Source organism: Hemitrygon akajei, chromosome 19 (genome assembly GCF_048418815.1).
Source record: "Hemitrygon akajei chromosome 19, sHemAka1.3, whole genome shotgun sequence".
Classification (NCBI taxonomy): domain Eukaryota; kingdom Metazoa; phylum Chordata; class Chondrichthyes; order Myliobatiformes; family Dasyatidae; genus Hemitrygon; species Hemitrygon akajei.
The window spans coordinates 4,974,613-4,990,136 of record NC_133142.1 but is presented as its reverse complement, the minus strand read 5'-3'; the positions used below and the strand labels follow the sequence as shown (position 1 = coordinate 4,990,136).

Here is a 15,524-nt window from a genome sequence, read left to right as displayed (position 1 = left end):
AATAAAACTTAATCTATCTACTCCCTGAACAAATACGAACCAAGAAACGCAGATAATAACAAAAATGGCAACGAACGTGTGATTCCAAGGCTGAGGTCACTAGTAGATGACCCTGCATTGAGCTAGAGGAAATATCTAGCTGTGGGGGATAACCCCTTCCTACTTGTGAGTTGAGGGCCCCCATTGCAGTATTCATAAACGTCAGTGAACAAATCCATTACACAGAAAAGATTTCCCTGTGTACTCCTATATATACATATATATATACACACACACATATACATACTCACATACATTACCTACGTATATATATATATATATATATATATATATATATATATATATATATTCTCATTTTGGTGGGGAAAAAGGAGTAAGTGAGCAAATAAAGAATAACAACTAAGTAATATAAAATCCACATTATAATAAGTATTTCCCGAGATAGGTATATCACCGTGTACTTTTGCTTCCGTTTAGCTTCTCAACATTTTTAAAGTTAGCCAAACCTTATGGCTCTTCTGAAGGGGGTGAGGACTGTCTTTGGGAAACTCCCGGTCTCTTCCTGATATATTTCTCTCGGCCTCCTCCCGTCTCCTGCCTTCTCGATTCTCGCACTATTTCCCAAGCGGAGCGGGATAATTCCTCAGTCAGGCTTTCCCTCGTTTTGGTGACACTGACGGGCAAACCTCTGGCCTTCATGTCTGTAGTCGCCTCTTCCACTGTCTGGTACAACCGCGTCCCGTTGTCATAAAACACTCGAAGTTTAGCAGGGCACGGAGTTTGAAATCTAATCGTATTTTGCTTTAGTACTCGCTTTACTTCAGAGTATTCTTTGCGTTTCTGCAGGACTGTGGGGGGGTAATCTTGGTCGAAATATATTAATTTATCGTCGAAAAACACTCTCTTCTTACCCCAGGCCCTTTGTAGAATTTGCTTCTTGGTGCTGTACCAAAGGAATTTAATTATTATAGAGCGTGGCTTTCTGTCCTGGGTAGGTTTCGGAACCAGCGCGCGGTGTGTCCTCTCGATTTCCAGCTCCATAGTTGAGGGAAGATCTAGCGCGTCCCGCAGTAACTTTTCGACAAACTCCGTCATAGACGAGCCCTCCACTCCTTTGGGAATGTTGTAGATTCTGATATTTTTCCGCCGTGATCTTCCCTCCAGGTCAAGCAGTTTACCTTCTTGGTGATGTATTATTTTTATTGTCTTGCTCAGTATCCGTTCCACGTTTTGAACGCGATCTTCCACCTTCTCGATTCGAGTCTCTGCCACCGCTATTTTTTGATTAACGCTGGCGAGCTCTGCCTTAATATCCCGGAGCTGCTGCTTTATATCTTTCTGGAACTCCATTATCTCTTTCAGGATTTCGAACATATTCACCGCTTCGTCTGAACGAGGCCCGGCGGCCGCCTCGCTAGCATGCGGTCGGGTAGGAGAGCCGCTTGCTGCACTCCTCTCGGACACAGGCTCCGCAGTGTCATTTTTTTAATTTCTGTTCCTTTTCCCCATTCTTGCCCCTCTTTTCAGTTCAAATATTTTTTGAAAAATATTATATTTGATGGAATAACGGGGCTTAATACGCGCTTTTCTGGAGGAGCTAGTGACTTAAGCTGCCATTCTCGACAATGACATCACCGGAACCCCCACAAGACTCTTCTTTCAATACTTTCTGCTTTGAGGAAGAGAGTTACAAAGACTCCGCACATTCCAGAAGAAATCCAGAAGCTGATGAAGAATGGATGCAGAGGCCCATGGGGTGGTAGGTAAGGATAAAGAAAACTCTGTGCCTGTTATGGCAGTGGGAAGATGGGCTGAGGGCAGATGCTCTTGAAACGGAGAAGATGCAGGAGAGGGCATTCTTTGTAGAATGAGATTTTTGGAAAGCCTCATCCTGAGAATGGATGAGACAGAGATAGAGGAGATGAGAAAAGGGAATAACCTAGTCTCCTCATGGTGGTCCTATAACCTGAACACTCTGCTAAGATCTTCATCCAAATTCCACACAATGAAGAAAAGGGCTTTAATTTCTACGGCAACCTTTAATGTTCCAAATTGTTTTCTAGCCACTTTACAATAACGGCTAAACTTTCAAAAATTATAACACTCTGCTTTGGCTATTTTTTAAATTTAGAGACACAGCACGGTAACAGGTCCTTCCAGCTCAATGAGCTCACACCATCCAATTACACCCATGTGACCAATTAACCTACTAACCTGTACATCTTTGGAATGAGGGAAGAAATTGGAGCACCCAGAGGAAACCCATCAGGTCACTGGGGAATCAGAGTGGGTAAACATCACTGGCATATGTTGTGAAATCTGTTTTTTTTGTGGAAGCAGTACATTGCAATACATACTAATAAAAAAACTATAAATTACAATAATAAGTATATATAAAATTAAATTAAATGAGTAGTGCCAAAAGAGAACAAAAAAAAATAGTGAGGTAGTGTTCATGGGTTTATTCCATTCAGAAATCTGATGGCAGAGGGGAAGAAGCTGTTCCTAAAAGTACAGTGTGCCTTCAGGCTCCTGTGCCTCCTCAATGGTAGCAATGAGAAGAGGGCATGCCCTTGGTGATGGGGTCCTTAATCAAGTCAAGTCAAATCAAGTCACTTTTATTGTCACTTCGACCATAACTGCTGGTACAGTACACAGTAAAAATGAGACAACATTTTTCAGGACCGTGGTGTTACATGACACAGTACAAAAACTAGACTGAACTACGTAAAAAAAAAAACACAGAGAAAGCTACACTAGACTACAGACCCACACTGGACTGCATAAAGTGCACAAAAACAGTGCAGGCATTACAATAAATAATAAACAGGAAAATAGGACCAAGGTGTCAGTCCAGGCTTCGGGTATTGAGGAGTCTGATAGCTTGGGGGAAGAAACTGTTACATAGTCTGGTCGTAAGAGCCCGAATGCTTCGGAGCCATTTCCCAGACGGCAGGAGGGAGAAGAGATTGTATGAGGGGTGCATGGGGTCCTTCATAATGCTGTTTCCTTTGCGGATGCAGCGTGTAGTGTAAATGTCTGTGATGGCGGGAAGAGAGACCCTGATGATCTTCTCAGCTGACCTCACTATCCGCTGCAGGGTCTTGCGATCTGAGATGGTGCAATTTCCGAACCAGGCAGTGATGCAGCTGCTCAGGATACTCTCAATACAACCCCTGTAGAATGTGATGAGGATGGCGGGGGGGGGGTGGAAGATGGACTTTCCTCAGCCTTCGCAGGAAGTAGAGACACTGCTGGACTTACTTTGCTATGGAGCTGATGTTGAGGGAGCAGGTGAGATTCTCCGCCAGGTGAACACCAGGACTTTTGAAGCATTGCCTTTTGAAGATGGTCATGATGCTGGGGAGGCTAATGCCCATGATGGAGCTGATTGAGTTTGCAGCCTTTTTCTGATCCTGTTCAGTGCCCTACCCCATACCAAACGGTGATGCAACCAGTTAAAATGCTCTCCACAGTACATCTGTACAACAGGCAGTGGTGGGACCTGAACCCAGGTCACTGGTGCTGTAATAGTGTAACGTTAACTGTTACACTACCATGCTGCCCTTCTGGAATATTCCATTCTATTCTTGTATATATTGTTCAAGTTTTTCTTTAAACTTGTACATACACGTTCATTTGTTCATTATGTACCATGTCGTTATGACATGGGCGATCATGGTCTTTCCATGACCATGATTGTTCTTGACAAAGTTTTCTACAGAAGTGGTTTGCCATTGCCTTCTCCTGGGCAGTGTCTTTACAAGAGGGGTGACCCCAGCCATTATCAAAACCCTTCAGTGATTGTCTGCCTAGTGTCAGTAGTCGCATAACCAGGACTTCTGATATGCACCAGCTGCTTATATGACCATCCACTACCAGCTCCCATGGCTTCACGTAACCATGACTGGGGGGGCTAAGGAGGTTCTACACCTTACCCAAGTGTGACCTGCAGGCTAGTGGAGGGAAGGAGTGCCTTACAACTCCTCTGGTAGAGATGTATCTCCACCCTGCCACCTTGCCCAAGGGCGACCGCAGACTAGTAGAGGGAAGAAGCTCCTTACACCTCCTTTGGTAGAGACGTATCACCACCCACATACATGTATTGGTGCATATGACAACGTACTTGACTTTGACTTTGACCACTGAGTTGCCGATGGAATTATCTCAGTTAGGTAACTTGGTCGCCATGGACTTGTATAGGTCTACAGTTCTATGATCTGAATAAATTTGTCAGCTCTTGGTAAATAGAATACACAAATTTAACTGCTGGAAGGAAATGAGGAAACATTTTATTTATTTTGAATAGGAAGTGTGTGGCCAGATGTAATAGCTGTGCTGACCTAACGTTGAAGATAGAATCAGTAGCAGAAATCAATAGGGAACTGGATAAACAACAGACCAGTAAAGAATGCTGGATTCCAGTTGTATCTAAAAGTCATTGTCAAAGTCAAATTTATTGTCATCTGCACTGGGGCCATGAAAAACTCACAGCAGCGTCAGAGGCACAGAGCATCAGATGAGCAGCATTCGCAAAAAACTATTAATCGTTAATTATACACAATATTGACAAGGAAGAACATAATGAGAACAAATAAAACACATAATCCATTTTAGTGAATGTGGTTAAAGTGGTGCTAAGCTGTAGCAGTTAGAGTTTGCCACATGTCAGTGGTGCTGGCTGTCAGGTTGGCGGAGCCAGCTGGCACGCCAGAGGAGCCAGATTGGGTTCGGAGAAGCTACCTGCTTCTGAGAGGCATCAGAGTTGGCGCACAAAGGCAGCGTGCAATGTAACCATGGGTGATTCACTTGGGCATTTTTCTTGCAATCACAAGACCCTGTTGGACACTGATAATGCAAGATACCACAGGCCTGTTTCCCTTGTTTGGTGGGGTGACAGGCAGCGTGGGAGCTGCAAGGCCTCATTTGTAGCGAGTACTAGGCCTCAAGCCACGGGCTTGCCTGCTGCTGCAGTCCAAAAGTGAGATGCTGGAGGCGGTACAGTGTGGCATCCGTGCTCGGTTGGGGGCTGGCTTCTCTCATCAGTGGCGGAATGACAGGCTTAATTGCAATGCTGGGAACTGTGTCATCAATTTGCAGAACATGTCACTTAGGGTCTTGGGCTATACATGTGTATTTTTTCTGCAACCATGTTTTCTTTGCTCGCTATTTTGGATGTGCTGTGTATGTTTTGCACCTTGGCCCCAGAGGAACGGTGTTTTGTTCAGCTGTATCCATGTATGGTTGAATGATAATTAAACGATTTGATTGAAAAACCAGATAGCTGGAGAGATCTAGCCTTTCTTGAACCTGGTGGTGTGGGACTTCAGGATTCTGTACCTCCTGAGAGAAGATACTATGGCCCTGAGGGTGGGGTCTTTGATGAAAGATGTCTTCTTCAGGCAGCACCTCCTGTAGATACTACCAATGGTAGGGAAGGGTGTGTCCGTGATGTATTGGGCTGAGTCCCGTCACTGATGTCCTACCTGCTGCCCGTTACTCTACTGGTGGTTAGGGCAGCAATGGAGGTCCATCTCTGGTGATATGCAGGGCTTCTTTCATTGTGACAGTAGTTGGGTTTTCATCACTGTCAGTCATGTGCCAAGTATGTCGAGCTGCAGCTCCTTAGGGACTGTGTTAGGGAACTGGAGATGCAGCTCGATGATCTTCGTCTGGTCAGGGAGAATGAGGAGGTGATAGAGAGGAGCTATAGGCAGGTAGTCACACTGGTGACTGGGGAGACAGCTAAGTGGGTAACAGTCAGGAGAGGGAAGGGCAGGAGTCAGAGGCGAGAGAGAACCTCTGTGGCTGTACCCCTTGACAATAAGTACTCCTGCTTGAGTACTGTTGGGGGAGATGGCCTACCTAGGGGAAGCAACAGTGGTCGCTCCTCTGGCACGGAGCCTGGCCCTGTGGCTCTGAAGGGTAGGGAAAGGGAGAGGAGGGCAGCGGTGATAGGGGACTCTATAGTCAGAGGGTCAGACAGGCAATTCTGTGGACGCAGGAAAGAAGCACGGATGGTAGTTTGCCTCCCAGGTGCCAGGGTCCGGGATGTTTCTGATCGCATCCACGATATACTGAAGTGGGAAGGAGAAGTGGTTTCTAAATGACAATAAACTGAAACTGAACTGAACAGCCAGAGGTTGTAGTACATATTGGTACCAATAACATAGGCAGGAAAAGGGAGGAGGTCCTGAAAGCAGACAACAGGGAGTTAGGGAGTTGAGAAGCAGGACCACAAAGGTAGTCATCTCAAGATTACTGCTTGTGCCCCGTGACAGTGAGTATAGGAATAGAATGAGGTGGAAGATAAATGCGTGGCTGAGGGATTGGAGCTGGGGGCAGGGATTCAGATTACTGGATTATTGGGACCTCTCTTGGGGCAGGAGTGACCTGTACAAAAAGGACAGGTTGCACTTGAATCCCAGGGGTCCAATATCCTGTGGGGAAGTTTGCTAAGGCTACTGGGGAGAGTTTAAACCAGAATTGTTGGGGGGTGGGAACCAAACTGAAGAGACTGGGGAAGAGGCGGCTGGCTCACAAATGGAGAAAGCTTGGAGACAGTGTGAGAGGAAGGATAGGTAGATGATAGAGAAGGAACGCGCTCAGACCGATGGTTTGAGATGTGTCTATTTTAATGCAGGGAGTATTAAAGCAGATGAGCTTAGAGCATGGATCAGTACTTGGAGCTATGATGTGGTGGCTATTACAGAGACTTGGATGGCTCAGGGGCAGGAATGGTTACTTTGAGTGCCGGGCTTTAGATGTTTCAGAAGGGACAGGGAGGGAGGCAAAAGAGGTGGGGGTGTGGCACTGTTGATCAGAGATAGTGTCACGGCTACAGAAAAGGAGGAAGACACGGAGAGATTGTCTACGGAATTTCTGTGGGTGGAAGTTAGGAACAGGAAGAGGTCATTAACTCTACTGGGTGTTTTTTTATAGACCACCCAATAGTAACAGGGACATTAAGGAGCAGATAGGGAGACAGATTCTGGAAAGGTGTAATAATAACAGGGTTGTCGTGATGGGAGATTTTAATTTCCCAAATATCAATTGGCAAGTCCCTAACACGAGGGTTTAGACGGGGTGGAGTTTGTTAGGTGTGTTCAAGAAGGTATCTTGACACAATATGTAGATAAGCCTACAAGAGGAGAGGCTGTACTTGATCTGGTATTGGGAAATGAACCTGGTGAGGTGTTAGACCTCTCAGTGGGAGAGCATTTTGGAGATAGTGATCACAATTCTATCTCCTTTACCATAGCATTGGAGAGGGATAGGAAGGGACAAGTTAGGAAAGTGTTTAATTGGAGTAAGGGGAAATATGAGGCTATCAGGCAGGAACTTGGAAGCATAAATTGGGAACAGATGTTCTCACGGAAATGTACAGAAGAAATCTGGCAAATGTTCAGGGGATATTTGCGTGGAGTTCTGCATAGGTATGTTTCAATGAGATGGGGAAAGAATGGTAGGGTACAGGAACTGTGGTGTACAAAGGCTGTTGTAAATCTAGTCAAGAAGAAAAGAAGAGCTTACGAAATGTTCAAAAAACTAGGTAAAGATAGAGGTCTAGAAGATTATAAAGCTAACAGGAAGGAGCTTAAGAAAGAAATTAGGAGAGCCAGAAGGGGCCATGAGAAGGCCTTGGCAGACAGGATTAAGGAAAACCCCAAGGCATCTTACAAGTATGTGAAGAGCAAGAGGATAAGACGTGAGAGAATAGGAACAATCAAGTGTGACAGTGGAAAAGTGTGTATGGAACCGGAGGAGATAGCAGAGGTACTTAATGAATACTTTGCTTCAGTGTTCACTATGGAAAAGTATCTTGAGAATCTTGGTGATTGTAGGGATGACTTACAGCGGACTGAAAAGCTTGAGCATGTAGATATTAAGGAAGAGGATGTGCTGGAGCTTTTGGAAAGCATCAAGTTGGATAAGTCACTGCAACTGGACAAGATGTACCCCAGGCTACTGTGGGAGGCGGATGAGATTGCTGAGCCTCTGGCAATGATCTTTGCATCATCAATGGGGACGGGAGAGGTTCCGGAGGATTAGAGGGTTGCGGGTGTTGTTCCCTTATTCAAGAAAGGGAGTAGAGATAGCCCAGGAAATTATAGACCAGTGAGTCTTACTTCAGTGGTTGGTAAGTTGATGGAGAAGATCCTGAGAGGGAGGAGTTATGAACATTTGGAGAGGCATAATATGATTAGGAATAGTCAGCTTGGCTTTGTGAAAAGCAGGTTGTGACTTACGAGCCTGATTAAATTTTTTGAGGATGTGACTAAGCACATTGATGAAAGAAGAGCAGTAGATGTAGTGTATATGGATTTCAGCAAGGCATTTGACAAGGTACCCCATGCAAGGCTTATTGAGAAAGTAAGGAGGTGTGGGATCCAAGGGGACATTGCTTTGTGGATCCTGAACTGGCTTGCCCACAGAAGGCAAAGTGTGGTTGCAGACGGGTCATATTCTGCATGGAAGTTGGTCACCAGCAGTATACTTCAGGGATCTGTTCTGGGACCCCTACTCTTCATGATTTTTATAAATGACCTGGATGAGAAAGTGGAGGGTTGGGTTAGTAAACCTGCTGATGACACAAAGGTTGGACGTGTTGTGGATAGTGTGGAGGGCTGTCAGAGGTTACAGCGGGACATTGATAGGATGCAAAACAGGGCTGAGAAGTGGCAGATGGAGTTCAACCCAGATAAATGTAAGATTATTCATTTTGGTAGGTCAAATATGATGACAGAATATAGTATTATTGGTAAGTCTCTTGGTAGTGTGGAGGATCAGAGGGATCTTGGGGTCAATGTCCATAGGGCATTCAAAGCTGCTGCGCAGGTTGACTCTGTGGTTAAGAAAGCATGCGATGTATTGGCCTTCATCAATCGTGGGATTGAGTTTAGGAGCTGAGAGGTAATGTTGCAGCTATATATATCTCTGTTCAGACCCCACTTGGAGTACTGCGTTCAGTTCTGTCCGCCTCACTATAGGAAGGATGTGGAAGCCATAGAAAGGGTGCAGAGGAGATTTTCAAGGATGTTGCCTGGATTGGGGAGCATGCCTTATGAGAATAGGATGAGTGAACTTGGCCTTTTTTTCCCTCGGAGCGACGAAGGATGAGAGGTGACCTGATAGAGGTGTATAAGTTGATGAGAGGCATTGATTGTGTGGATAGTCAGAGGCTTTTCCCCAGGGCGGAAATGGTTAGCATGAGTGGGCACAGTTTTAAGGTGCTTGGAAGTAGGCACAGAGGAGATGTTAGGGGTAAGTTTTTTTACACAGAGAGTGGTGAGTGCATGGAATGGGCTGTTGGCAGCAGTGGTGACTCCTGGATAGGTACATGGAGCTCAGAAAAATAGAGGACTATGGGTAACCATAGGTAATTTCTAAGGTAAGGAAATGTTCGGCACAGCTTTGTGGGCCAAAGGGCCTGTATTGTGCTGTAGGTTTTCTATGTTTCTAAGCAAGTTCCAAGTGGAGACTCAGGAATACCATCGTACTCAGATGTAGAAGAATTTCTTCATTGCTGTTTCTGTAACAATTTTTTTTTACCAGTCAGGGTTGTCAGCCCTGAGCTGAACCCCTGAATCAGGAGGACCGGTGGCTCCCTTTGGTCTGTTCGGCATGGGTGACCCCACCAAGGGCCAAAGCACAAAGCCCTGACTCTAGCCAACGTATCTGTCCAGGTCTCCAAACCACAGCTCTTAGAGGATCAATATCCAATACATCATTATTGATCTGTCTGTGCCCTTACAGTTGCATGTTTGCAGTTAATTGGTATCCGTCCTTACCATAACGGGATGCACTGTCATTAACTCGGAGAGCTGTATTGTTCTGTGATTCTATGCAATTAATAATTAATTATTCTACTTTAGGTGGTATAGGCTGCCAGGGAGTGGACCGTGGACAGGCTAGGATATGTTTGGATGCAGTGGAAATATACAACCCTGACGGGGATTTCTGGAGGGAAGGACCTCCACTACCATCACCAATTCTCTCACTCAGAACCAACTCTACAAACGCTGGGGTGGTGGACGAGAAGCTGTACGTCTGCGGGGCATTTCGTAGCGCAGGTATGAAAGCGTTCGAGGACTGATTCTGGTCTGAGTCAATCAGACTCAGGTGAAAGAGCTAATATGAGTTCAACACATACAAATGCTGGAGGAACTCAGCAAGTCAGGCAGTGTCCATGGGGTCAGCAGGTCCTGATGAAGGGTCTTGGCCCAAAACGTCAACTGTTTACTCCCCTCCATAGATGCTACCGACCTGCTGAGTTCCGTGTGGTGTGTGTGTGTGTGTGTGTGTGTGTGTGTGTGTGTGTGTGTGTGTGTGTGTGTGTGTGTGTGTGTGTGTGTGTGTGTGTGTGTGTGTGTGTGTGTGTGTGTGTGTGTGTGTGTGTGTTCAAGATTTCCAGTATCTGCAGAATCCCTTTTGTACTTGGAAAGAGAGAACAGCACAGGAGCAGGCCCTGTTCCATTTATCCAACAAAATAGCCACAGCAGGGTCCCATGTGGGTGTCCATGTCATTCTGCGTTCTACTGAGCACTGTGGGTATTCTGTGTTGACACCAGATTATGTGGTGACACTTGCACGTTGTCTCCAGCTCAACCTCAGGTTGTGTTGGTTGTTAACACAAATGACATAGTTCTCTGTATGTCTTGATGTACATGTGATAAGTAAAACTAAATCTCATCTACATCTGGATCTGAATCTAGTTATACCTTTCTCTCTCTACACCTTCCCTTCTCTGTTGATTTTTGCCTCTGTCTATCATTCACCGGCCACTGTCTTCCAGCTCCCCTTACACCATTCCTCAGTCACCTCTGAATGCTTTCTTGCCACTCCCTTCCCCACTCCACATTGGGCATCTCTCCTCACCCCTCCTCAATCCAATAATTGCCTCAGAATCATTTATTGCCACTCCCCTACCCCTCTTCATACCAGCCATCTCCCCTCTCACTCCTCAATCCACCACTTATCTTGGAATCTTTTCTTGCCACACCCCTCTCCCTCTTCATATCATCCATCACCTCTCTCCACTCCTCAGTCCACCAGCTACCTCAGAATCCTTTCTTACCGCTCCCCTCCAACTCTTCATACCCACCACCTCCCCCCTCCACACTCAGGGTTTCAACCTGAAACATTTGCCAGTTCCTTTCCTCCCACCGATTCTGCAATTCCGCTTGAACCGCTGAGTCTCTCCAGCAGACAGTCTACGTTCTATGTTGCCATTGTTGGATCTTGTTGCTTTTTGGTCCAAGGTCCTTTGGAAGTCAAGAAGGAGACATTAAACTTGTTGCTCACAATAATTTATTAAGCGTTCCATGAACAAAATGAGGGAAAATGAAATGAGAAAGAGTAAAAGACAAAGAGCCTAGTGGCAAAAGGGAAGAACAGAGACTAAGTGAAACAGCCAACATGGTTTGATCCTCTTCTACCAGTTTACTCATAACAGCAAATTCCACTGCTTGAATTAGCCGATAAGATAGCCCCCATGCAATACCTGCCAAAACGATAGAGGCAACTGCAACCACTAAGAACACACTGAACAATACATGTAAATCAGCAATTATATAAAAATGCAAACAAGCATAGGAAAGTTAAATCACAAGGAGTATAACAATTATGCAGTCCAATCCAACACCATAGAGACTTGTTAAGTTATATGACCTTTGTATCTTATTCTCTCCCTAGATCGACATGAAGTCATCATCAAAAATATTTTGGAATTAGATCCTTGGGAAAATCAGTGGAATGTGGTGGCCCACAATGTTCTCATGCATGACAGCTACGATGTCTGCCTGGTTGCCAGGCTTAACCCCAGGGATCTTATTCCACCACCTCCTGATGTGGTCGACCAGTGAGAGATGGACTTCACACCACTTGGCCTTTCTCTAAGCTTGTCCAGGGCTTGGCTGGATAGTGCTTTAGCCTCAGGAGGTGTTAAATTAGCTCAAATCTTTCTCCAGATATCTGTATGCAATAACCTAGTCTCAGACTTTTCAATGAAATGTTAAGCTAAGGATCTCCCTCTCTCCTTCTCTCTCTCTCTCCCCCTCTCCCCCCTCCTCCTCTCCCCTCCCCCTCTCACATAGATTCAGAATCAGAGTCAGGTTTATTAAAACCTCCTGTACCTAATAAAGTGGCCATGTGTCTATGTTCATTGTCTCCTGCTGTAGCCCCTCTGTTTCAAGATTTAATGTGTTGTATGTTCATAGATGCTGTTTTAACGCATGGTTATTTGAGTTACTGGTTCAACCATTCTCCTCTGGTCTCTCTCATTAACAAGGCACTTTCGCCCACAAAACTGCCACTCACTGGATTTTTTTTTTGTTTTTTGCACCATTTTCTGTCACCTCTCGAGACCGTTGTGCGTGAAAATCCCAGGAGGTCAACAGTGTCTGAAATACTCAAACCACCCCTTCTGGCACCGACAATCATTCCACCCATCGAAGTCACTTAGATCACATTTCTTCCCCTCGTGATGTTTGTTCTGAGCAACAACTAAACCTCTTGAGCATGTCAGCATTCTTTAGTGCATTGAGTTGCTGCCACGTGATTGGCTGATTAGATATTTGCATTAATGAGCAGGTGTACAGGTGTATCTAATAAAGTGGCCACTGAGTGTATGATGTGAAATTTGTTGTTTTGCTGCAACAGTACAGTGCAAAAACATAAAATTACTAGAAAACACAAAATAAATAAATAGTCCAAAAAAGGAATAATGAGGCAGTGTTCACAGATTCATGGGCCATTCAGAAATCTGACGGTGGAGGAGGAGAAGCTGTTGCTGAATCATTGATAGAGGGTCTTCAGGCTTCTGGGCCTCGATGTTAATAATGAGAAGAGAGCAAGATGGAGAGGATGGTGATGGATTCTGCCTTCTTGAAGCACTGCATCTTGGGGACATGGAGGGTTAGACCTGCTTATGTCTACGGCACCCCCAAGTTCTTGTTTATGTCGTCTGACAGTACAAAATAACGCTCCTCCAGACCATGGGGACATGGGGTCAGAAGGTATTGAATCAGTGTGGATAGAGCTAAGGAACTGCAAGGGTAGAAAGACCCTGCTGGGAGTTGTATACAGACTCACAAACAGCAGTAAGGATGTGGCCTACAAGTTGCAACAGGAGATAGAAAACGCACGCCGAAAGCACAACGTTACAATAATCATGGAGAATTCAATATGCGGGGACATTGGGAAAATTAAGTTGGTGCGGGATTACAGGAGGGGGGATTTCCTACGAGTAGGCTTTTTAGAGCAGCTCGTGGTTGAGCCCTGTAAAGGATCAGCTACTCTGGACTGGGTGTGTGCAATGAACCAGAATTGATTAGAGACCTTGAGGTAAAAGAACCCGAGGTGGCAAGTGATCATAAAATGATCGAATTCACCCTGAAATTTGAGGGGAAGAAGTTAAAATCAGATGTATCAGTATTACAGTGGAGCAAAGGGAATTACAGAGACATGAGAGAGGCGTCGGCTGGAATTAATCGGGAGAGAACATTGGCAGGGTTGGGACGGCAAAGCAGCAATATCTGGGATTTCTGGAAGCAATTCAGAAGGCACAGGATATAAACATTCCAAAGAGGAAAAACTATTCTAAAGGCAAGATGAGACAGTCGTGGCTAACAAGAGAAGTCAAAGCCAACATAAAAGCCAAAGAGAGGGTGTATAAGAGAGTAAAAATTAGTGGGAAGTTAGAGGATTGGAAAACTTTTATAAACCAACAGAAGACAACTAAAGTAGTCATTAAGGTAAAGATGGAATACAAAAGTAAGCTAGCCAATGATATTAAAGAGCATACCAAAAGTTTCTTCAAATACATAAAGAATAAAGGAGTGGTGAGACTGGATATTGGACTGCTGGAAAACGATGCTGAAAAGGTAGTAATGAGAGACAAGGAAAATAGCAGACAAACTGAATAAGTATTTTTCATCAGACTTTACTGTGGAAGACACTAGCAGTATGGCAGAAATTCCAGGTGTCAGGGGGCATGAAGTGTGTGAAGTTACCATTACTAGGGAGAAGGCTGTTGGAAAACTGAAAGGTGTGAAGGTAGATAAGTCACCTGGACCAGATGGTGTACACACCAGAGTTCTGTAAGAGGTGGCTGAAGAGAATGTGGAGGCATCAGTAGTGATCTTTTAAGAATCACTAGATTCTGGAATGGTTCCAGAAGATTGATAAAATTGAAAATGTCATTCCATTCTTCAAGAAGGTATCTGACCTCAGTGGTTGGGAAGATGTTTGAGTCGATTATTAAGGATAAGATCTCTGGGTACTTGGAGGCACATGATAAAATAGGCCGTAGTCAGCATGGTTTCCTCAAGGGAAAATCTTGCCTGACAAATCAGTTGGAATTCTTTGAAGAAATAACTAGCAGGATCGATAATGGGTAATTGATGGATGTTGTGTACTTGGATTTTCAGGAAGCCTTTGTGCCACACATGAGGCTGCTTAACAATCCATGAACCCATGGTATTAGAGGAAATATTCTAGCATGGATAAAGCAGTGGCAGATTGGCGGGAGGCAAAGTGTGGGGATAAAGGGAGCCTTTTCTGCCGGTTCCACAGGGGTCTGTGCTGGGACCGATTCTTTTTACGTTATTTGTCAGTGATTTGGATGATGAAATAGTTGGCTTTGTTGCAAAGTTTGCAGGCGATATGAAGATAGGTGAAGGGGCAGGTAGGTTTGAGGAAGTAGGCTACAGAGGACTTAAACAGATTAGGAAATGAAAGGGTTAACTATTTTCCAAATGGAGAGAAAATACAAAAAAACTGAGGTGTAATGGGACTTGGGAGTCCTTGTGCGGGATTCCCTAAAGGTTAATTAGCAGGTTGAGTCTGTGGTGAGGAAGGCAAATGCAATGTTATCATTCATTTCCAGACACTAGAATATAAAAGCAAGGATGTAATTTTGAAACTTTATAAAGCACTGGTGAGGCCTCACTTGGGAGTATTGTGAGCAGGTTTGGGCCCCATATCTTAGAAAGGATGTGCTGAAACTGGAGAGGGTTCAAAGGAGGTTCACGAAAATGATTCCAGGATTGAATGGCTTGTCATATGAAGAGTGTTTGATGGCTCTGGGCCAGTATTCACTAGAATTCAGAAGAGTGAGGGGTGAATTCATTGAAGCCTATCAAATGGTGAAAGGCCTTGATAGAGTGGATGTGGGGAAGATGTTTCCTATGGCGGGAGAGTCTAAGACTAGAGGACACAGCCTCAGAATAGAGGGGCATCCTTTTAGAATGGAGAAAAAGAGGAATTTCTTTTGCCATAGGGTGGTAAATCTGTGGAATTCTTTGCCCCAGGCAGCTGTGGAGGTGAAGTCCTTATGTATATTTAAGGCAGTTGTAGATAGATTCTTGATTGGTCAGGGTATGAAGGAGTACTGAGAGATGGCAGGAGATCGGGGCTGAGAGGAAAATTGGATCAGTCATGATGAAATGGCAGAGCAGACTCAATGAGCCAATGGTCTAATTCTGCTCCTATATCTTATGGTCTTAAAATCTTCTTTTTTCTGC

The 15,524-nt window shown here is 44.8% G+C and overlaps 1 protein-coding gene across 1 annotated transcript in view; it reads left to right on the top strand.

Annotated features, from left to right (window-relative positions):
* kbtbd12 (kelch repeat and BTB (POZ) domain containing 12) overlaps window positions 1-12,533 on the top strand; it is a 44,977-nt gene extending 32,444 nt beyond the window's left edge. The window contains exons 5-6 of the mRNA XM_073072002.1: window positions 9,876-10,073; window positions 11,695-12,533. Coding sequence (XP_072928103.1) covers window positions 9,876-10,073; window positions 11,695-11,864 — 368 coding nt within the window. The 3' untranslated portion in view covers window positions 11,865-12,533. The remainder of the gene's footprint in view (window positions 1-9,875; window positions 10,074-11,694) is intronic.
* Window positions 12,534-15,524: the final 2,991 nt, after the last annotated feature.